The 22,757-nt window shown below is 52.1% G+C and overlaps 2 protein-coding genes across 2 annotated transcripts; one reads left to right on the top strand and one right to left on the bottom strand.

Moving 5' to 3' along the window:
- Positions 1 to 840: 840 nt before the first annotated feature.
- S100A9 (S100 calcium binding protein A9) lies at positions 841 to 3,208 on the bottom strand. Its single transcript, XM_081121433.1, has 3 exons — positions 3,104 to 3,208; positions 2,555 to 2,723; positions 841 to 1,245 (listed from the first exon to the last, which is right to left on the bottom strand). Exons 1-3 carry the CDS (start codon positions 3,154 to 3,156, stop codon positions 943 to 945), a joined length of 525 nt encoding a protein of 174 aa, XP_080977559.1. The 5' UTR covers positions 3,157 to 3,208; the 3' UTR covers positions 841 to 942.
- A 7,885-nt stretch (positions 3,209 to 11,093) lies between these two features.
- Positions 11,094 to 21,986, top strand: PGLYRP4 (peptidoglycan recognition protein 4). The gene is made up of 9 exons (XM_081121461.1): positions 11,094 to 11,174; positions 11,696 to 11,791; positions 12,679 to 12,777; positions 13,553 to 13,754; positions 15,100 to 15,218; positions 16,516 to 16,668; positions 17,923 to 18,121; positions 20,355 to 20,473; positions 21,529 to 21,986. Exons 2-9 carry the CDS (start codon positions 11,710 to 11,712, stop codon positions 21,705 to 21,707), a joined length of 1,152 nt encoding a protein of 383 aa, XP_080977587.1. The 5' UTR covers positions 11,094 to 11,174; positions 11,696 to 11,709; the 3' UTR covers positions 21,708 to 21,986.
- Positions 21,987 to 22,757: the final 771 nt, after the last annotated feature.

Consider the following 22,757-nt stretch of genomic DNA (forward strand, 5'->3'; position numbering starts at 1 on the left):
TGTCTCTGAAATGAGCTCCTGGGTCTGGAGGCTGCTTGAGGAGAGAAGCTGGGAGCCAGGCCCAGCTACAGGTTTTGCAGAGGGAAGCAAGTGTCCCTGCTGACCTGAGCCATCAGGTACTGACCAGGGACTGACCTCAGGGAGGTCAGTTTACCCTCAGGCTTAGAACCAGAATCTTCAGGCCCCAAAGGCTCTCTGGTTCGAGAGTCCAACCTCCTCATGGGGCTGCTGGGCATGGGTTGGACTCCCTGACTTTCACCCATGTGCACACCAGCCCCGCTGTCCATGGGGAGGGAGAAAGACCCTTCATTTAACAGACACCACCACTCCCGTGGATTCAGAACTTCATTTGTGGGTAAACACACCCAATTGTCCTTGTTCCCAATGCCCAAACTCCAGATTTCCTCCTCAGACATGGCCTGTCTGGTGTGTGTCTGGAATCTTCTAGAGGAACCAGGTCCCATTAGAAGGGAGATGGCTGTGTGGACAGCATTGGGTAAAGAGGGGTTGTGGCTGGGTGGTGGGGGTGGCTGGCATGTCGAGGGAATGGGATACCCCTTTTTTGCTTTCTCTGGTGACAAGGGCCAATTTGACAGTTTGGACAGGGAAGTCCTGAGCTGGGCTGGGGTGACTAGGACCTGAGCAGTAGGGTCTGAGGTCTGAGGTGAGAAAATGGTCAGGGCAGTGAGCACAAGGGGCTCAGAACAGAACGACAACATTGGGGCTTCTCATCTCGTTGCTATGAATGAAGGGGCTCAGCCCCGGGGAAGGGGCCCAGGTGACTAACCCAGGCCCCTGGGAAGGCCAGGTTGCCAGGGCGGAGGAAGCACACAGAGCACTGACTTGGGGCAACACTTTATTCATCTCAGCCCCAGCCTCGGCCATGTGGCACACGGCCCCGGGGCCCTAGTTGGGCAGGAACAGGGTGGCCTGGCCTCCTGATTAGTGGTTGTGGCTATGGCCATGGCCATCGTGGCTGTGGCCGTGGCCATCGTGGCTGTGGCCGTGGCCGTGGCCGCCGCCGCCACCCCTCTGGGTATGGCAGGAGTTGGGGCCACTCGTTCCGAAGCCTGGCCCGTGGCTGTGGCCTTCCCCTTTGGGGGTGTTCTTGTGCATCTCCTCGTGGGAGGCGATCGTCAGCTTGGCCACCAGGATGATGAATTCCTCAAAGCTCAGATCCTTGTCCCCGTTCGTGTCCAGGTCCTCCATGATGTCGTTTATGGCTGCTTCATTCTTCTTTTCCTTCTGGAGGTTGGGAAGAAGGGTGGTCAGGGCGGAGGTGGCCAAGGCCAAGGACAGGGAGCACAGCCAAAGGCCCGGGCAAAGGCACTGGGGCCCAGGCCTGGCTTCTGGGCCTCAATCCAAAACTTAAAAATGACCGTGGACGGGGTACCGTTTACCTTCCAGTTATTCCGCACACCACCCAGGTCTGGCTCAGAGCCAGTCCTGCCCCATCCCCTCCACTCCTGTCCACTTCGCCCCTCCCTCCCCTCTCCCAGTTCCAAATTAGTGCCACTCATTTCAACCTGTGTAACAGGAAGCACTTGAGGGTAACAAGAGGACTGGGATCTTGTGCAGGGACAGGAAGCAGTGTGGGTGCTCCGTTGACCCCAAAGGGTGTAGTAAAGTGTGCAGGGACTGTAAGGGGAGGGTAGGATCCAGATGTGGCAGAAGAGAGCTCCAGTGGGGTCCAGCTGTGCCACTTGCTGGCCAGGGCACCTCAGCTAAGTCCCCTCTGGGACCTGAGGGTGCCCAGCTCATCTCCCAGGCCCTTTCCTCCTGCTAGGCTTCTGCATTATTGTCATCGCCCTGGGGAAGACCTGCCCCTCGTAAGCAGCCCATTGGCAAGGTCCTACCTTCCTCTCCTGGCCTGTCACTCTGCTTTGGGCAGAGGGGTTATTGGTGGAGATGGGGGAGGCACCGGCCTCACACAGGGGAAGTCTCACCAGCACTACCCCCTGCTGTCTACCCCAATCCAGCATCCTGCTTGCTGAGGCCCCACCTGTGGGGACCAGTCAGCATCCCTAACCTCTTTACTGATGCAACTCTCCAACCCTCCAAGGTGGCGGCAGCTCCAGGGTTGGCTGGCCACATAGCCCAGGACATCCGCTCCTGGAGTGGAAATGAGACTGGTATCCAGGTGCACCACCCTTCCTAGTCCAGGTCTCTGCTGCCCAAAGTTTCCAAATGTGTGAAGAAACAAAACGGGCCCTCCTTTTTCCTAGAACTGCCTAATCCTTTTTAGATCAGTAAATACCATACACGGTCCTGAGTGCTGTGTACAGGCCACTGCTGGGCGAGGCTTCCCACGTGCCCTTTGTTTCCTACTGGAGACCCTTCTGATCAGAAGAGTGCCCTCGGGCCTCCTCCGGGGCTTCTCTCCTCAACATTCAGGTCTCAGCTCACACATTCAGGTCTCAGCTCAGATGTTACCATCTCAGAGGGGCCCTTCTTGTCCACCTAACTAGTCATCTCTCCTCTGCCCAGCCCAACTGCCCCACAGCATCCCTCTTACTTTCTTTCAGGCACATATTGGCCAGGAGCCCGACCTTACCTTGAGGAAGTGGGGCAGCTCCTTTTGCACCATCTGCTTGAATTCTCTCTGGTTCAGCCTGTCCGGGTGGCCCAGGCGTGTGGAGTACTGGTGGAAAATGTTGATGATGGTCTCAATGCTGCATTCCATCAGAGACGACATTCTGTCTCCTGTCTTCCCGTTCTCTGATCTAAGGAGAAGCAAGGGGTCAGGTGCTTAGAAGAAAAAGGCTCTGGTGCTTCCTAGACACCTCCTACTGGCTGCTCACAGAAATGAAGGGGGGAAACACAGGGTAAAAAGAAAGCAGTTTACATTGAACTGGGATCTGGTCCTATCCCAGACACGGGAGAGATCATTTTTAGAATATCTGAAGAACATCAAAAGGCAGAGCACTTGAGAGCAGAAGGCTCCAGCAGAACGTGGCCTAACGAAATGAGAAGGAAGCTTTAAAGTGAGCAGGTTAATCAGGGAGGGCTTCCAGCAGGAGGGTTTGAAAGCAAGATAGGTAGCAGGTGTAAAGAAAGGCTTGGTAGGCAAGCTCCTGCCCAGGGAAGCTGGCAGCTTACTTACCTAAGCTGAGGAGTCACAGAGAGGGGTTTGACAGCGTCTTGTGGGCCAGGCATTTATAGGTGTCTCATGGCCAAGAGGCTGCTCAGCCCTCTAGATTGCTTCACAGGTGAGCAGTGTGGTAACCAGAGGAGCTGGGCTGCCAGGAAGGGGGCTGGGGCGGAACAGGAAATGTTCACATAGATCATTCTGTATTTTTGTGAAATTCCCAGTCCCGGGCCTGGAGCTGGTTGGGGAGGAAGTTGCTTGTGTAGTTCACTTCCCCTCTGCCCCACCCCTCTGCCTCCTCTGAGCAAGCTGCCCCTCCTCTGGCACCCCTCCCTCCTCTTGGCCTTACCCCCCCCCCTTGTTGAGGTGGCGCCTTCCCACCTGTGATAGCTGGTGCTGGGTGGGCTGTGGTGGGCTGAGGACTCCTGGGGGAGCTGACCCACTCTGCCTCCCCCATGTGAGCAGCCCAAGGATGACCTAGCCTCCCCCTTCCTGGCTCTGTGATAAGTGCTCTTCCTGAAGGCAAGGGGTTCGAGTGGAGTTTTTAGGTGCACAGGGGGTGAATCTGGCTTACAGGGGCCAGGGTTGGGGTGGGGTGATCAACCCCTTTGTATTGCAGATGAAACTGACACCCAGAGAGGTGTCAGAGCAAGGTCACATAGCTGGTTGCTGACATAGCAGGGACTAGGCCCAGACATCCTTGTTCCAGGCTAAGGGTGATTGGATTATACCTCCCCCTTGTAGTTTAAGGGAGAGATCCTCGGGGCTTAAATGTTTTTAGAGGCTGTCAGCATTACTCTTCTAAATCCTGTTCTCAACATGGAACCACACCCTCGAAGCGCTTATAATAACAAGACAACTGTTTTTATGTAGCCTCTTGGGCAAGACCTGCCCCTCTGGCTGCAAGGCTGCAAACCTCCTGTGGCTCCCATCTCCCAGGAGACAAAGATGAGCTGCTTAGCACAGCACACAAAGCGCTCAGGATGGCCCTGCCTGGCCTGCTCAGCCTTTCCTCCTGCCCCTTCTCCTGGGGCCCATGGTGTTCACTGAGACCTCTAGGCCTTTGTCTTTGGTTCTCTCACCCCGGGTGTGCCCTTCCCTCATGATAGATGCAGTCCTGATAGGGGTACAAGGGTAGAATAAAAATATGATTTTTAGCCTGGCTTGTGTGGCTCAGTGGTTGAGCAGCGACCTATGAACCAGTAGGTCACGATCTGATTCCCAGTCAGGTCACAATCCCGAGTTGCAGGCTCGATCCCCAATAGGGGATATGCAGGAGGCAGCCGATTAATGATTCTCTCTCATCACTGATGTTTCTATCTCTCTGTCCCTCTCCCTTCCTCTCTCTGAAGTCAATAAAAACATATTTTTAAAAAAGATGAATTCCCAAAAACGTTAAAAGAAATACGATTTTTATTTTTTCCTGCTCTTCTCTTCCTCTCTTTTCCTTTCCCACCCTTTTATTAATAGAAGGCGTAACTGATTAATCAACTGTATATGTTTAATCTTATGTTCTGGCTAAGATTTTGTTGTTGTTCTCAGTTGACCAGGCAAGAATAAAGAGACTTTTCACCCAACCCTAAACTTAACACGCCTGGCCACCAGGAATGTGGAGGCTAATTGATTAGTCTCAGAAACACCAGAAGGATGCACACCCGATCACCTCTTGGCCTGCTTCAGAATGCTGACCATCCTGTTCCAGGGCCCAGTAATGAAGAACTTCATCAAGACCCAAGACCCCCACAGGGACTCAAATTCCAGGACTGTAAGTGACCAGAACCCCCTGTACTTCCTGCCCATGTTCCCTTTCTCTGATTCCTCGCTATAAGCTTCTCCTAACAAGCTTACAAGGAAGGTGAATGTTAGAGTTTTTGCCCATCACCTTCCCAGATTCCGACATCTGATATTATTAAACATGCACCTATAACCCAATCCCTCTCTCTGCTTTTTGGTTGGCAGGTAGTGACAGGTAGCACGAGCTCTGGACTCAGTTGACCTCCAATCCAGTCCTACCCACCCTGCAGGGCTCAGTTCAATGGTATGTCCAGGAAGCCTGCTCTGTTCTGCCCAATAGGAAACAGTCTCTTTCCTGGGACAATTATTTTCACAACACTTCCTTTCCTGGAGTGAAGTTATTTGCGTATTTTGCCTTTGTCTGATCATTGCCTGTAGACCCTCAGGCAAAGTTCTTATTCAAGTTCATGCCCTCCAGGGCCTGGCAAAGGGAGACCTCACATTTGCTGAAGGATCATGTGCTTACTGGTACCCTGCCCCTTGACCCAGGAAGCGTGTCTGGAGAACCTACTATAAGGACCTTCTCTAACCTCTTGCTTCCTCCGGTCTCTCCGCTTCCATCAGGGGAGTGTTCCCGTCCACCTCTAGCAGTCGTTTAGTCCAGTTGTCAGGAAGCCTTCCCTCGCTGCCCTGGCCCCTCCTGACCGCACGGCTCTCTGAAAGCCCTTGAGCACCAGACATTAATGTTAGATGCTGGGGAACTTGGTGAGTGAGTCACAGATACATGGGGAAGGCATAATCTTATATCCCGAATCCCTAATCACATTTAAGCTCCAGAGAGCTAAGGACAAGGGCCTGGCACAGTGCCAAGCACCCAGCAAGTATTTAATCAATGCTTGCCAAATGCATGCTTGAATGACTGAGTAAATCATGTACGAATGAATGAGCCATGCAAGTCTGGCCCAGGAGCACAGGAATGGGAACTTCAGGGGCATTCCCTAGTGGGGCCGACCGTCTGTTGTTCGAGCTGATGGAGGAAGCCTGCAGTGCAGCAAGGAGCCTTCCCTCCTCAGGCCATTAGGAAATCTGTTGTTTCTGGCAATCAGGGCAGGTACCCGGGCGCTTCTCCTCTGTGAGCCCACAGCGCCCTCTGCTGCCTCTATTGAAGCACGTTTCACTCTGGACCAAGGATCTCAGCCTGTAGGAACTGGAGAGGCTGGCTGGGCCTGAGAACGTAAACAGCACCACCAACAGGGTGACTGTGGCAACTGATGTGGGGCCTCAGGGTTGGGACACTCACTTGGGAGTGGTGTCCAAAGGCCACAGCAGGCCCCATGGTTCCAGGCCAGCCCAAACTCGGGGGAGGCCAGGGCTGAGCAGTGGAGGTCCTGACCCAGGCAGGCTACTGTTGGCTCCATCAACAGGTGCCCCACCCCACCTAGCCTTCTCACTGCCCAGCAGGCTAGAGGTTGGATGGAATAAGGGGGTAGGAAGTGGGGTTTTCTCCTTGGGGAAACTCAGAGCCTCCTGCTAGGGCATAAATTGGAGCAATATTCCTGGTTCTGGACAGCGACTCTAGAGGCTGCCATTGGGAGGAAAGGGTATGGCTCCATTGGCTGTGTTAAAAATGAATCAGAATACAAGTGAGCTGGCAGAGCTGCTGCAGCTCCAGCCCAGTCATTGTGCCCTTCCTCTCCCCATGTCCCAGCTGATGTCCTTCAGGGGATTTTGCCCCTTCTAAGTTGTCCATATTATACCAGGTGTTATAATGGGGTACAATGCTGAGCACACCGTGGGGCCTTCCCCAGGCTCTGCCTCCTCTAGCCTATGAGAGGGACAGTGGTTGAAAGCTTGCAGTGGACTGAGAGGCTGAGAGCTGGGTCCTAGTCCTAGCTTTGCCAGACTTGCTGGGTGGGCTTCTGAAGTTATTTCCACGTCTGGGCCTTTATTTTCTTTCTTTTTCTTTTTTTAAAAAGTAAGTTTTTATTGATTTTTAGAGAGAGAGGAAGGTGAGAGGGAGAGACATATAGCAGCATTGATGAGAGAGAGAAACATAAACATAGATCAGCTGCCTCCTGCACGCCCCCTGCTGGGGATCAAGCCCACAACCCAGGCATGTGCCCTGAGCTGGAATTGAACCAGTGACCTCTTGGTGCATGGCTCTACAACCACTACACAACACCGGCCAGGCAGGATCTCCATTTTCTTATCCCTTAAGTGAAGAGATGGGATTAGCTGGCCTTTAGGTACTACCTAGCGCAGACTGCAGTTTCGATGGAATCTTGGTGGGCTCCACAAATACAGCGAATCTCCTGGTTTACTTACTGCTCCCTCAGCTGGTGAAGTCAGGTTTCCTCTCCCCACAGGGCAGCTGGAGCCGGGCCAGCCCCTTCCAGGCTGCACACAGCCTGCTGACTCTTCCTGCAACCCCTCCTTCCCTCCTTGCTGCCCTCCTTGCCTCCATCCCAGCTCAGGACTCCCACATGTTCTTCAATGAAGATTTCTGGATTTGGACTCCTGACCACAGGCCTGCTGACATGCCCCATGCCCCTACTGCTCATTCTGTGTCTCTGGTACATTAGAATGGCTCAGAGGAGTTATTCACGGTAACCTCAGACCACTGTCCTGCATCTTTGGGCTCAGTCCACACCAAGCCTTGGCTGACCCCTTGCATCCTCGTGGGCATTGCCGACCGGCCTAAGGTCCTGAGGCGCCCTGCTCACAGCAGCCCCATTCCCTGCTTCGGCATCCACAGCGAGGCCCCTCCAGCAGGCTGGCTTCTTGGATCCTTCACCTGAAGCATTCCCAAGTTTGAATGCCTCCCCCTCACTCTACCTCGGCTGTCTTCTCATAACTTTTGTGATTTCTGGAAAACAAATAAAAAACATCTGGTGTTTCTTTTTCTCTTTCCTGGCTTCTGTTTTTCCAATCCTTCTCCTCCCCTATCTCTTGCAGAACCTAGTTTTTGTCTTCATTATGTCCCTGAGGTTTTAGATCCTTCCAGAAATTTCTGGCGAGTATCTCAGTACCTGCTGCTGGCTTCTTCTGCCTCTCAGGAATCCCTTTGAAGTATACAGCCCTTTATAGACAACGAAGGGCTCTCACATACATTACCATGTTGGCATCTTAATTACTGGCCTTTGGGTCAGTCTCAGATTAACTCCTTGAGAGTGGGTTTCTCGTATTTACTCAGCCTGGATAAGCTTTGCACACGAGAGACAACTGATAAAGGTCTGCAGATTGACATGATACTACTGGGTTACGATGGAACCTATGCTTAGCAGATTGTCACTTCCTATAATTAGGAAGTGGTGCAGCATGGGAGAGCAGAGAAGGAAGTGGGGGTGTGATGGGGACAGGGGAGCTTCTTGTGGGCGAAAGGCTGCTCTGCGATGATCAGAGTGTGTGCTGCACCCTTGTGGCCTCCACGCATCAGGACAGCCTGTGGCAATCCTTGGCCTGGGTTCCCAACCTTTCTGTTCTCAAGACTCTTTTGCACTTGAATAATTACTGAGTATCTCAAAGAGCTTTTGTTCCATGTAGGTTATATTGATTAATATTTACAATATTATAAATGTAAAAATTTTAAAATACTTATTAATTCACCTAACATAGTATTAGTAAACCCATTGCATAGTAACATTTTTAATTTTTTAAATACAAAATAGTTATAGTTTTTTAAAAAGCTAGTGAGAAGAGTCTTTAATAGTCTTTAAATATCATCGTGGATATTATTTTTTAGTAATTCACCAAAACTCAACAAGTGGAGGTTTCTCGCAGCTTAGTTGCAGTGTGGAATCTGAAACCATATCAATGAATCCTTTGTACTCTGTCAAATTAGAATCCGTTGGTCTATCACAAAATTTGAATGGGTCTTTTATCCAGGCATGACTTTGTAACTTCATGTATGGCCATTTGGGAAATAATGATTCGCTGAGTTAATCTCATCTTCCAAATGCTGACACATTTCACTCTCTAACAGATATATAAAATAACACTGATTAATATCACCATTTATCTCATCAGAAAAATCTTTGAGTATTGGGAAACTGTTGAACTCATGGTGGCAGGTGCAATATTCCAAAATTCTGACTTTTGCTGGAATGTTCCAAATTTATTATTCAAACAAACCCCGTTGGTTGTTTTCCTTGAAGTGCTATTTGTTCTTTCTTTCAAGTAAAAATGGTGTTCCAGGGGAAAAGTGACTAGTTTCGCTCACCACACAATCGCACGAGGGCTTTAATAAAAGAAAATATCTAATAAAATGAATAATTTTACTGCTTCATCAAAAACATCCTCAAATGAAACTCTTTTTCTCTTGGAAAGAATACAGGGTGATCAATACACTGACTGCTAGTGCAGTTTGGTGCCACCTCTTGGTTCTGGCTGAGGCACTAACAGTTTTACATCTTGTTGTTTTTGCATCATCAGTGTAAATATCAGTGCAGTGAAATATTATTCTGGAAACAGTTTGACCTCAAACTTGCTTTTCTTTCTCCTTTCTTCTTTCCACACCGTTCAAAAGCATGCTCTGCTGTGTCAGGGACCGGTAACGAGACAGACTTGGGGGCTTCCATCGTGGAGGTTTTATAAAGACATCCTAACCCTACATGATGCAGAAGAGGGAGTTAGGCAGGACTGATGGTCACTATTCACAGAGGCCTCTGGAAGAAGCCAGGCTGAAGTGGAGCCTCGGGCCCAGGTGAGGGAGGGAGCCACCCAGCTGAGACAGGTGAGAAGGGCTGGGAAGGGCACCAGCGCTGGTCATTCAGAACTTAGCAGGCCTGGGAGGATTTTATTCCTAAGGGCACAGACCACATAGCACTCTTCCTCCCTCCCGATGCCCTCACCCAGAATAGGTGTTTGCCTCAGGGAGCCCCTAGGCCTGTTAGTCCCCCAAGAATTTGCAAGTCTCCGACTGAACTCTGCTCTACCTGCTCTTTCTCTTCTCTTAGGCAGCCAGCACTCCTCGGGCTTCCTGGTCCCCCAGCCCATCTGCAGAGGAGAACCAGTCTCCTTAACTCCCTAATTCGATGCCCGGGAGGCGGGCGAGCCCACAGCCTTCTCATTGTAAGAGTTTTGATGGTAGTGAGGACTGGGAGACAGCAGAAGCGTGGACAGCCTCGGGTCACCAATGTTTGTGAAACTGTGGGGTCCCTGCAGCTTGGGCCCCAGGCTAGCTCTACTTCATCTCCTTCTCTGTCTCCAGCCTGTCCCCATAAGCACCCTTGCCCCAGGATGTATCCCCTGCTCTCCTGCACAGGTGCTCTCGGCTGTCTTCCCAGCCCGGGCCTGGGTGGACCCACTGGGGAGAACAGTGGGGGAGACCAGCGTGGGTTCAAAGGACGCCTCCCAGAGGGCTTTTCCCGGAACCCTGGGCCTGAGGGTGAGACTGCAACTCTGAGAAGGGCAGCCTTTCTGGATGGGGGCACTCCCTCAGAAGGGTCCTGTCCACAGTCTCCGGAGGCTGTCCCTTCCCCTGCGAGGTGAGAGCACCCGCAGGTCCCCCTGGAGACTCATGTCCTATTGCGCTCAGGGGAGTGCCATGTGGAGCTGTGAGAAGAGTCAAGGGCTCCAGGAGATCAGACTGTGCACTGTGGGGTGAGTTAGGTGGTGGCTATAATACGGCCTAGAGCTGGGGTGAGGGAGGGGCTGGAGAGTCTCCATTTGTGGGAGGCTCCCTGGGTGGATGACAGTTGCTGCTGAGGATGGGGGTGTGGCAGAAGGGGGGATGATGGGCATGGAGGCTACAGAGTCAGAACAGGGCATGGCTGCCGCCTCCTGGAATGCATCTTTCTATTTCTTTGCTGCTATCCTGGACACTGTCCCCCACCCCCAGTCCTTTGTGGGGCAGGGTGTTGGCAAGGAACCTCTACCCACAGCCTTCACACGCCCAGTGAAGATCTGTCTCCAGGCCAGGAAGTTCCCAGATGTGGGATGTGACCCCCCCCCCAGGTCCCATGGGCACCCCCAGGTTGGCCGGGCCTCCTGAGGGCTGGGGTGAGGAAGGAGCTCAGGGAGCTTGGGCAATCTTGCCCTTTCCCAGGGAGGAGGCACCTGGGCTTATTCACAGGGCGGGCCCCTGCTCTCAACCCGCCTCCGGTTTCACCAGGCTCCTCTCAGTGCTGTGGAGGGAGCAGGCTCGAGCCTCAGACCTCTGCCCTTCTCCTCTCCAGCTTCTGTTAGGGATCCAGCTCTCCCCCTCTGGGGAGCCAGAGCCTGAGGCTCCGTTCCCAGGAGGGGGCGCCCTCTAGTGCAGGGAGGGTGAAGGGCAGAGGCCAAGTCTGAAAGGGGGAGCTGCCAGCCAATGAGGGGTGAGCCACCTGCACCCTGACCTGCCCGGGATCCCCAGGTATTTCTGAATGTGTGTGTGTGAGTGTTTTTTCTTGGGAAGGCCTCTCCCAGTGAAGGGACTGGATTCAGCCAGATGGAGAGTTAAGATCAGATTTCCTCGGCCTTAGAACTGGGGACGTCCCCCCCCTCCCAACCCATCCCCAGCTGGGAAGGTCTCAGTACTAGACCCACCCATGTGCATCTGGATTCTATGGCCCTACCCTCTGAGAATGGGGGTCAGCAATGCTACACTCAGGGTTAGTGTGAGGATTAGTAATATTGCAAGTGCGAGTGTCCGCACAGGCCCTGTCCACAGTAGGCACTCAATGAAATGGACTTGCCCAGGCTAACAGGACGAGGGTGGTTACCGCTCTGGCGAGCAGCTTACCTGTACTGGGGACCCTGAGAAGTCTGGCCAGGAGCTGGCCCTCAGGAGGCCCACAGTTGGGCAGGAGGCAGACAGGGGGCCATGCAGTGGGTGGGTGCCTGTTTGAGGAGTGCACATGGGGGGGTCAGGTTAACTGTCTGTGCCTCTCCCAGGGCCAAGGTCCACAATGTCCTCGTCAGTGTCCCAGGATCACGTGAGGATGCTGCTGTGGCTTCTTCTCTTTCCTGTCCTAGGTCTCGGGGCCTGGGGTAAGTTTTCCATCATTGGATCAGAGGGTCTGAGAGTAACTAAAAGAATCATTTAAAGTCTCATTGCAGGAATTTTTTAATGCTGGCTCTCCCATAGGGAGAAAGAATAGCTTTGTATCAAGAGCCCAGAGCTTGGAGTCTGTAGGCCAAGGTTCAAATTCTTGTCCTGCATCTAGCAATGATTTTAAACAAGTTATTTAGCTCTTTAGACCTTAATTTTACCACCTGAAATTGAGGTGAGGTTATGGTCTCCTAAACTTACTGTGAGGATGAAAGGAGAAAATTCAGAAAGGACTTCACAGTGCTATTTGTTATTATGTGGACCAGAGGCTAGCCTGTGACCAGGGTTCACGTTTTTCAATAAGGGAAAGTTCCCTGGGGAGTTAGGATGCCCGTCTCCATGGTCCTTCACAGGAGCAGGGGCATCTCAAATGCCCCAAACCAGTCCCACAGGAACTGTCTTGATTATCACAGGCTATTCTAATCCCTCCTCCACTTACTCTCCCCATAGCTTCCACTAGGTAAGAGTCACACAGAGAGGACACTGTGAGTTTAAAGTGCCTGGGTACACTCCCAGCTTTTTTTTTCCCAGCTGTGTGTGTAGATGTAGCTCATGAGAGAAGGGTAATGTTTCCAACTCCCTGCCCTTGGCTATGTCACTAGCTTTCTGGGGGAGTGCCTGGAGTCAGTGCTGGAGAAAACCACACCATGTGCTTCTCTTGGAGGTGGTCCTCTGGTCAGCCCAGAGGGGCTCCTGGAGGGCCTCAGGGGTCTGGGGAGACAGAGGGAGCCTGGAGGGAGAGGCAGTTCCTGGCCCGAGCTGTGTGCTGAGGTGGCTGGTACTGGGCTCTTTGAGGACTGAGGCAAAATGGAATGTTCCTTTGCAGGTGATTTCTCCTGGGATAAAACACAAACCAGACTCTTGTCAGAGAGGCTCCGGTACCTGTTCGGCAACATTTCCCAGCTCACTGGAAAAGGCAGTCTGGGTCTGTATGGTGACGAGGCTTAAGGATGGCTGGGGTTGGGGATCCTCAGGTGACAGATATATCTGAGGTCAGCACAGCCACTCATTGCTGAGATGGGGGCAGTGGGTCTGAGACACAGAGAGGGACAAGGCAAGCTGCCTGCATAGACTGCCTTGACCCCTGGGGATGGAGTGGTGCCAGGAGGGACAGAAACCAGGAAGGGGGGAGGCCAGGTCTGCACTCTAGCTGAAGGATGGAGACCCACACCCTGCCAAACCAGGTCCTGCCTGGAGAGAGCCCCAGGCTGAGGAGGGACTGTAGCCCCCTCAGAGATGGCTCGGGAAGGACAAAGAACTCAGGCAGAGTCACAGAGAAAACCCTTGGAGAGCACAGTGCACACAGAGGGCATTAGTGCCCAGGAGAGACCAAGAGGGGGGCTCAGGGCTTTCCCCAGGGTGAGTGGCAAGAGGGGGATGCTTCTTGGAGCAGGGGCCTGGGCAGACCTAATTGGTAGTCAAGGGCATGTGGCCTCTGACTTCTGCTAGTTGTGGGCAGGTTCTGTGCAAAGCATCCAGCTTCTCTGTGCAGGTATAGACTCTGCATTGGGATGAGTGGGGGCAAGATGGGGATGTGGAGGAGAGAAGAGGGTGCCTGCTACTGAAGGCCTTCTCCTAGGCTCCTCCACCAGCACCAGGCACACATAGCCCAGAATGGCACGCACTGCTCAGGGGCTAATGTGGCAATGATGGGGCAATGTGTGCTGAGTGACATCCCCCTCCCGGCGTTCCCCCCACAGATGTCTCCACCATGGTCTCTCGTAAGGAGTGGGGGGCGGGAGCTGTCGGCTGCAGCACCCCGCTGACTATGCCAGTGGACTTCCTTGTCATGCACCATGTTCCTGGGCTGGAGTGTGACAGTCAGCCTGCCTGCAGTCAGCGGCTGCGTGAGCTGCGGGCCTATCACATGCACAACAACAGCTGGTGTGACTTGGCCTACAAGTAAGCAATGGGGCTAGAGGCACAGGGTCAGAGCTGCTCCTTGGAACGCTCTTCCCCCCCTTCTCATCTGATTTCCTGACTTTCTGGGTTGAGGTTATATCGGGTTTATAATAAATAACATATTTTCAAAACCCTATAAAATTCCAAATCCTTTGGATTTTTCTGAGGCCCTTGACTCTGAGATCCCCTAAAAGGAAGCAGAGATGGTTAAGTTCTAGCTATACTTTCTAACCCCCTCCGAGCCTAGCTCACACAGCACATTGCAGGTTATGAATGACTCCACGCACTGGAGTGGGTTTGCTCCTGACAGTGGGTGAGGCTGGCTTCCCATGCTGAGGGTGAGGGACCAAGACAAGGAGGTTGTTTGATTTTCTCAAAGTCACACAACTGTGTGAGAGTTCTGGAGCCCAAACTGGCTCAGAACTGTCTCTACCCATTGTGTGTCCCACTACACCACACACACGGGGCTTCCACCTGGTGAGGCAGCTGTTCGTCTCTTTTCCCACTGGCCACTCTAGCAGACCCTCTTGGTGGTCAAGGGCATGTGGCCTCTGGCTTCTGCTAGCTGTGGGCAGGTTCTGTGCACCGGAATGGTTTCCTGCCTCGGTGCCCACTGCCTCTCTCTCTTTTCTGCTCCAGGCTCTCACCCAAGTCCTGCGTGGTAATAAGGGGAGCAATGCCCTCCTGGGGGGGGCAGGAGTGGTGGATCATTCCCTCAGCCCCCAGCCTTTCTGAGGGGCAATTCTAAGCGGCATGGACATGGTTCCTTGGAAGGTCCTATGATGGGGGTGGAGGGGACTGAGCCCCCGGTGGCCAGTGTGAAGCCAGCCCAACTCCCCCACTTCCTCGAGTTCCTTCCTTCTGCCTCCCTCGCTCCCTCGCTCTGGCTTCTGGGGTTGCTTCCCGAAGAGACAGCCTGCATCGCGTCCTTGTCAGAGGTGCTGCTTCCCCGGAGGTCTTTGCAAGGCAGAGCCCTGGTGGGCAGCCTGCATGGAGAACACACAGAAAGCATACATTTTTGAGGAAGGAGGAAAGGAAACGTTTAAGGAAATGTGGGGGCTGAGAAGAGCCCTGACGTTGTGCGGTTGGGTCTGTGTTAACTCCAGGCCTTTTCTCCTTCCGAGTCTGAGAAAGCCCAGGCCTCTGAACGAGGAGCGGCTAGGGAGTGTGGGAATGGTCCCTCTTACTACTGAGGATGAGTATAAACGACGGCCAGCCGTGGCCTGGGACGCGTCCCTGCCCGTTTCCTCTAGTGGCCGTGGCTCGAGCCCTTCTCCTTTGGAGGCTCTGTAGGTGGCTCCTCTTGCGGGAACCAGCCACTGAGCCGCTGTTTCCCTGCCTGCAGCTTCCTGGTTGGGGACGATGGCAGGGTGTACGAAGGTGTCGGCTGGGGCGTGCAAGGTGTGCACACCCAGGGCTACAGCAACGTCTCCCTGGGCTTCGCCTTCTTCGGCACCAAGGAAGGTAACGGGCATCCCAGCTCCCCTTCTCCAGAGTTCCCTAGCTCCTTCTCAGCACTCAGCTGTCTTCTCGCCCTTCACACACGTCCCCGGGTGGTTGGTTCCCTCTCTCCTGGAAGTCTCCTCCCCCTTGACTTCCCTGACAGGACAGCTGAGTCCTCCCCTGGCCTGGCTCTCTTCCCCACAGGAGGTTCCTCTTCTGGCCTCTCTCAGTGGGGGTGCTCTCCAGCCTTCTCTTCACAGCCTGTTCTCCTCCTGCTCCTGGAAGGACCTGCGCCTCGACTCTCACTTCTGTGTCAATGACAGTCACACCTTCCTCTCTGGCCCCGACACTCCTGTAACACCAGGCCATGCTTTTCTGTTCCCTGTCGACGCTTCCTCTTCCCAGCTCTCTTATCAGAGATTTTGCGTTTTTTAGAAATTTTTAGAAACAACCTTGAGCTTTCTAAATCCCTGAATCCCTGAATCCCTTCTACTTTCTCCTGTTCTTATTGTTGCCCCCCAGCCGCCACATCCTCATGGACAAGTTCCAGGACCATTCCCTGGGGTCTGTGGGCCCTTGACTGTTAGCAAAGTTCTTGCACATCTAGTTTCTCACTGTCCCCTCTCAATGCCCTTATCAATAGTCTGGATAAGTCCCATGGTCACTATTATATAACATGCAACCCGTATTTCAGAGGTAAATGACCCAAGGTGACTCGGAAGGAGAGGAATCAGAACACAAGCCCCAGTCTTCCGTCTTCCTTTTCCAGCTCTGGGGTGGTGCCCAGCATGCCAGAGACTCTGGTGTTCAGCATGCTTTGTTTATGTGACCACTCGTTGTCACCTGGGTGTCACTTTGTTAGTTGTGGGATCTTGAGCCCATTACTTCTTGGGAAGCTCAAATTCCTCTTTATGAATAGTGGAGGTAATAACAGCAGCTACCTTTGAGGTTTGTGGTGGGGGGTTAATACAGTGAATGCAGGAAAAGAGGCTGGCACGTGCCCAGGTAGGCCCCTTCTGACGGGAAACCCTGACCCAGCCAAGTGGGCACTGCTGAGCATAGCTCTGCCTTCAGCTCTTCCAGGGACAGAGAGAGGATGAAAGAAGACTTAGCGCTCACTGGGGAAGGTCTTCATCCTGGGGCACCGAGAGCTCTGTCCAGGCATACCCCTGACTTTCACACTTTCAACCTGGGGGTAGCCTATTTCCCTTTCTTCCACTCTGACAGCTCTGCAGGGGCTGCCAGGGCATCCCGTCCTTCCCACAGAGCCCCCAGACTCAGGCTGGGCCGAGGTTTCCCACAGTTCATTCTCTTGCAGGCCACAGTCCCAGCCCAGCTGCCCTGTCAGCCATGGAGCGCCTGATGTCCTATGCTGTCCAGAAGGGCCACCTGTCACCCTTGTATGCTCAGCCATTTCTTGTGAAAGGCGAGAACTGCCTGGCTCCTCTGGAGAAGGCAGGTCCCAAGAAAGGTAAGACTTTCAACCCTCCTGAGCCTCAATCCCCCCTAATTTCAAATCACCACTGGGAGTGACCTTTTTGGTCAGGCTCTCATTGGAGTCCTGCTGATAGATAACTGGTCACCCAACTTGAAACCTTAGGGCAGGGAGACCTTGAGAGGGACCCTCCAGGTTACGTCTTTATCCCTCGGATTTCCAGAATGTGGGAGCCATGCACTGTGCCTGATGTGATACATGTGCATTCATGTCTTCAATCATTTTCAATCATTCAGCAGTTCTTTACCCAGCACCTGCTAGTCACTGAGGATACACCAGGCAATAAAACACACAAACACAGTCTCAATTGTGTGAAGTTTCAACCTAGAAAGTAGAGAAAGCCAGGTAGCAAATAAACAAGAAACTATTTAGTACATTACTTGGTAAAAAGTGCTGTGGAGGGAAAATAAAACCACGGAGAAGGTTGGCATCTAACACAAACACGCAAGTACAAAAACTGGAACAGCACGAACAGGCTGGAGTGATTAAGTCTCCACTTACCCTGACTTTAGAGCAGGAGATTGACATCATTCAGGTAATAAAAGGTGGACAAAAGGTTGATTTTGGGTTTAATAAGCAGCAGCATCCAAACCAGTCAGCTATCGAGGGCCTGGTCTCCACAGTTAATAAGCACTTGCAGCCTTTTCTTGGACTTAATAAAGTTTTAAAGACTTTAGGTCTATTATATTAAAGCTCTGAGCAAATTTAATCTTAACCTTTGGGCTTATGCCATCTGTCGACATTAATAATTGCCTACATTGTTAGAGAGTTTTATAGATCACAAGTGACTCTCAGAGACATGCTTTCAAATAAAAATTCAGCTGCTTTCTCCAAAAGATCCCCATTACACATTCTCTCTCTTCCTCCCCAACACACTAGCCAACCATGCAGATAAATAAGTACGCTTTGCTCTTGGAATAAAGAGCACCCATGTCCCCTCAGAATCAGCAGTCCCACTGTCCTTTGGGTTCTGATTTTTGGATCAGAGGCTGTGGTTCTTTGGTTCTTGCCTCTGGAGTCCAACCCCTCTGTGCAGAGGTACCCGTTCCCAGGTGGGCCTCTGAGAGCTGCAGGGCTCTTCGAGCTCCAGTCGGGATCAGGCCAAGATGCCCAGAGGGTGGTGGATGTTGGGGGATCTTGGGGATTACGTTGGTCAGCCTTCTCTAGTGAGGGGGTTGCCATGGATGGGCACAATGAATCCTCACATCCTTGCTTTTTGGCTCCACACAGCTTGCCCCGACATTGTATCTCGGTCTGCTTGGGGGGCCAGGGAGACCCACTGCCCCAAAATGACCCACCCAGCTAAGTACACCATCATCATCCACACTGCGGGGAGAGCCTGCAACACATCTGAGAAGTGCCGCCCGCTGGTCCAAACTATACAGTCCCTCGTCATGGACAGATTCAACTCATGTGACATCGGGTATAAGTAAGTGGACCTGAGGACACGTGGGCTTCTATCCCTTGGGAGCAGACACTGAAACTTTGAAAGGAGGGGAGAGGGAACTAATGTTTACTGAGTGCCCACTGCACAAGAGGTGCCCCATGTGGAACCACAGGTTTCTCCTGCAACCCTGTGTGGGCCTTAGCACAGAACTAGGGGGCGCTCATTCCCCTAAGCATGTTCCCCAAATGTGTCCTTTTTCAAAGTCATATAATGACATGACGCAGGCCAGGGCTCTGCTGAAAAGATAGTAGAAGAGTCATATGAGTGCAAGATTGTGCAATCTGTAGAAAGGGTAATCAAAGCCTGTTTCTCTCTCATAATCACCTCACACTACTCAGCGGCTCAGGCTCTGCTCCCTGTTTGGCTGCAGCCTGTGGTTTGTCTCCCTAGTGTTGGACTCATGCTATTGCTCTGCAACTGGACACTGTCAGCCTCCTGGGGAGAGAATCTCTCCTATCCGAAGGCAGGGGGAGAGCCAGATAATACCTTCTGATTTCTCTAATCTCTTTAATAAAGAGCACTCTAACCTGGGGGAAAGCAGAGCTTCTTAAAGGATTCTCTCAGAGCTTGCAAAACTTGCAGATAAGGTTTCTGGAGGATTCCAGCAGGAGAGGTTGATGCTAACCTGAGACAGGAGGGATAGGTTCGGGCTGGCAGGGAGGAGACGCTAGGTGTTGGGCCAGGGTGAAGTGTGAAGATAGAGAGCCCAGCAGCCCTTGAGGGAAGTGGGAGGAGCCATCTAATGTCCTAACAGGAACAATCACACAAAATTTTGTTGTAGGCTGAGATACTGCTAGCCCAGAGGGCAGTGTTCTGCCTTAGATGAGTTACCATCACTTGCTATATGCTCCCAGCTGACTGCCTCTCCTCTCCCCTTCCCCATTTTAGTAGCAACCCATCCAGGATAGGAGAAAACTTTCCTCCAGCATCTTTCACCTATAAGGACCTACCCCGTGCTTTGCCATGTCCTGCCACGCAGGACCACTCACAACGTTGCTCTCTTTAATTAGAATGGATACTTGACAATTGACTATAAATTTGGAAAATGATAAGGGCTGAGGGAGGTCCTTTCCCTTTCCCCATTCAGGCTTCAGAGGGCAGCTGCCTGTCCCTTGGCTCTTTGACCTTTCATTGTGTCCCCTGCACCGTAACTTCATGGTGCACTATTTCCTTATTTCCCCATTTTGAGACGGTCTGTGGTCAAGAGTACCACCTCCACACTTCCTACCAGTCTCGATGTGGCCTCCTCTTTATGTCCTTGGTCATAAGGGTTCTCTCTACCTAGTCTTCAGTTGGTTATTCAGGATGATTTTTCTATGTTTTAGTTGTAATTCCAGTTTGGTCCTGGGAGAGTGTCAGTGTAGCTTCCACTTAACCCACTGCCATCTTGGAATCTCCACTAGAGTAGTTTCCACTGGTGTCACTGTGGGGCAGCTACGGTTACACAAAAATACGCGGCTCCACTTCAGAAAAGGAATACCTTATTCTCTGATGAGCTGATGCAATAGCAGGAGAGAGAGGGCTGAGGGCAGTGTCCTGAGGAAGCCCAATCATGCAGGAAAGATGAGCTGCAGAGGAGTTTGAGGGGGCGCAGCCAGAGAAGACAGCCAGGAGAGTGTGGTGTAATAGAGGCTAAGAGAAGAGGGTGCTTGAGAAGGTGGGAGGGGTCCTTAGTGTCAAATGCACAGAGAGATCAGGAAAATGAAGGTCAGAGAAGCATAGTTTTTACTTAGTCTTAAGGAGGTCACAGATCACCTTGGGGGAAACAGCTCATTGGTGAGGTGTAAAAAGGCCAGGTGGTAGGGGTTGAAAGCTGTCACTCTTTTCTTTATAGACTGAGAGCTACCTGGGGCAGCAGTGATGTGCTGCAGCTACATGGGGTCATGAGAGTCAATTATTGGAGATTCAGGAATTTTACAAGCCAGTTGTTCAGTCATTGGTAGCCTGAATTGACTGAGGTGGAAGTTTTACACCACAGAAATCAAAGATAGAAATCAGGGCTTCCTGCTGTCTCCCTCCCCATCCCCATGATAGCTGGTTGGCCAGCAAGCCACTGTCAAGGACTTTCTTTTTTGTAACAGTGCTTAAAATTTCATAGCTAATCAATGGTTGGTGAGTTAAGGTATGAATGAATGAATGAATGAATGAATGAATGGAACAATCCCAGAGTGCCTCTCTTTCATGCTGATCTCTACCTCTCCTCTTGGTTTTCCAGCTTCCTCGTGGGCCAAGATGGTGTCATTTATGAAGGTGTGGGCTGGAATGTCCAAGGCTCCCACACTCATGGCTACAATGACATTGCCTTGGGCATCGCCTTCATAGGTACCTTCTCAGGTAAGTGGATGCTTTGGGCAGTAGTGGTCACTGCATGGTGTGTGAAGGAGAGTGTCTGACACAGGAGATAAGGGCCTCAGACTCAGGTGTCGTTTTAGCATTTGCTGGATTTACCCAGCTTCAAATTTGATGTTTTATTACCTTGATTGTGACCAGAAGTGACCCCTGTGTAGAATGCCCACCCTAAATCTACTTCCTCCACACCCAACCAAATATCTCTTTTCCAATATCCAAGACACATGTAAGATGAGGGGGAAAGATTTTTGTGTATATTTTTTCTAAGTCACACCACAGCAACAATGTAGGGACACTTGCCTTATTAGTCACAGCCATGAACAAGGCCCTGCCTCTGCACCCAGAGTGCACACTGAGAATTGTAATTGCTCAGAGCTATTGACCAGAGTTTGTTTAGACTCAGGGGCCTTTGGCTGAACCTCTGGGAAGAGGAGACCAAGCCACTGGGGCTGGTTAAGCTGATATTAAAATGAGTGTTAGACAGGGGCAAGGGGTAACCAGGAATATACTTGGAGATGGAGATGGATAAGGGAAGGGTTCAGGAAGCACACCTGTGCCTACAACAAGGTTTCTTAACCTTGGCACGAGTGACCTCCAGGGTGAGATGATTCTCTGCTGTGGGGCTGTCCCATGGATTGCAGGACTTTTGGCAGCATTCCTGGCCTCGACCCACCAGATGCCTGAGACACCCTTCCTCTAGGTGTGACAATCATAAACATCTGCAGACATTGTTAAGTGTCCCCTGGAGAGCTAAATGTCCCTTGTTGGGAGCTACCAGGCTAAATTTTTGCAGTGGATAAAGGCTTTGTATATCCCAGGGTCATTGCATATGTTCTCCCAGGCTCTGTTGTTTTGAGTCTTTGGTGCTGAGGAATCTGAAGCCTTGACTTAATCTTCTGTCTGTCTGCATAGGGTGCCTGGCAACAGTGGGTATACTGGCTCGGTGGTGGGTGTGGGTTAGGGGGGCATGCAGGCACGTGTGCTGCTCTGGGCAGGGTGGCCTGGGATTCTATGACTGATGGGCTGTCTGTGTTCGGCAGGTACCCCACCCAATGCCGCAGCTCTGGAGGCAGCTCAGACCCTGATCCAGTGTGCGGTGGACAAGGGGTATTTGACTCCCAACTACCTGCTGGTGGGGCAGAGTGATGTTATCAACACCCTGTCTCCTGGGAAGGCTCTGTACGACATCATCAGCACCTGGCCTCACTTCAGACAGTGAGGGGGCTCTGGTTCCTTCTGAGACTTCTCTTCACCTCATGTCCCCTCCCCGCCAGCCCCATTGCGCTGCCCAGCCCGGTGAGTCTGGGCCCAGCCTTCCCTTCTCCTCACCCTCCTCTCCCCCAGGCACCCTCCTGCTGGGCATCTGACCGAGCGAGAACCTAGAATCTTGGGGCTCTGCAGCCCTCCCTGCCTGGGCTCTTCAACTTGTTATTGGAAACACAGAAATGTTCTCTGTGGGGTTTTTTGTTTTTATTTTGGCTCTTGGTTTGGAAAAAAGGAGAGGAGAGAGGGGAAAACAGATGAGATCAATAAAAGGAAAACATTGTGTATGAAGAGAGGTAGACTGGGAACAGAGCCGTTTAACTTCGCTTCTAACATCAAATGTCTGCTTCCCTGTCTTCAGGGATTTTACCACACTCTTCCCCTGAAAACCACCCCCCACCATTTCCTCTTATCCAAACACTCCCCTCTAAGTGAGCAGAGTTCTCAGCAGTGTATTTGTTTCTTGCTTTGCCTGGATTATATGATGTCTACTGTGGGCGATGACTAATGGTTTGGCCCCATGACCAAGGATTGGAGAGTCTGAGATTGGACCATTGGAGCCTATCTGAGTGCTTATCAAGGGTGTTTGTTGCACAGTAAAATAACAATAATCAGGTAGGTGAGATGATTTCAGTCAGTCTTTTTCCCTAACCACCTGGGTACTTGCTCAAGAGACTCAAGTAAAAAGTGGCAGAGATGTGGCGGAGATGAAGGCTATGCCTGCGCCCAACAACAATGTAGTTCCCCTCATCAAACCAAGCTGGCCACCGCTAGTGTGGGATGTTCCGCCTGCGCGTGGCGGAGGCCAACGACGAGCTCCCAACTGGCACTGTTCCCTGGGACATCCAGCTGCCACTGGCAGCGGGCTGAGCACCCTCTGGTAGGGTTAGTCACTGTCCTCCCTGGAACAGATACTTGGTGTGGGTGTGCCACCTTGCACACAGTGCTTCTGGCACCGCCAGCTGTGAACTTCTAGAACGCCGTATTCACGGCCATGGTGTCTCAC

This window comes from Miniopterus schreibersii (genome assembly GCF_964146895.1).
Source record: "Miniopterus schreibersii genome assembly, chromosome: 19".
In the NCBI taxonomy this organism is placed as follows: domain Eukaryota; kingdom Metazoa; phylum Chordata; class Mammalia; order Chiroptera; family Miniopteridae; genus Miniopterus; species Miniopterus schreibersii.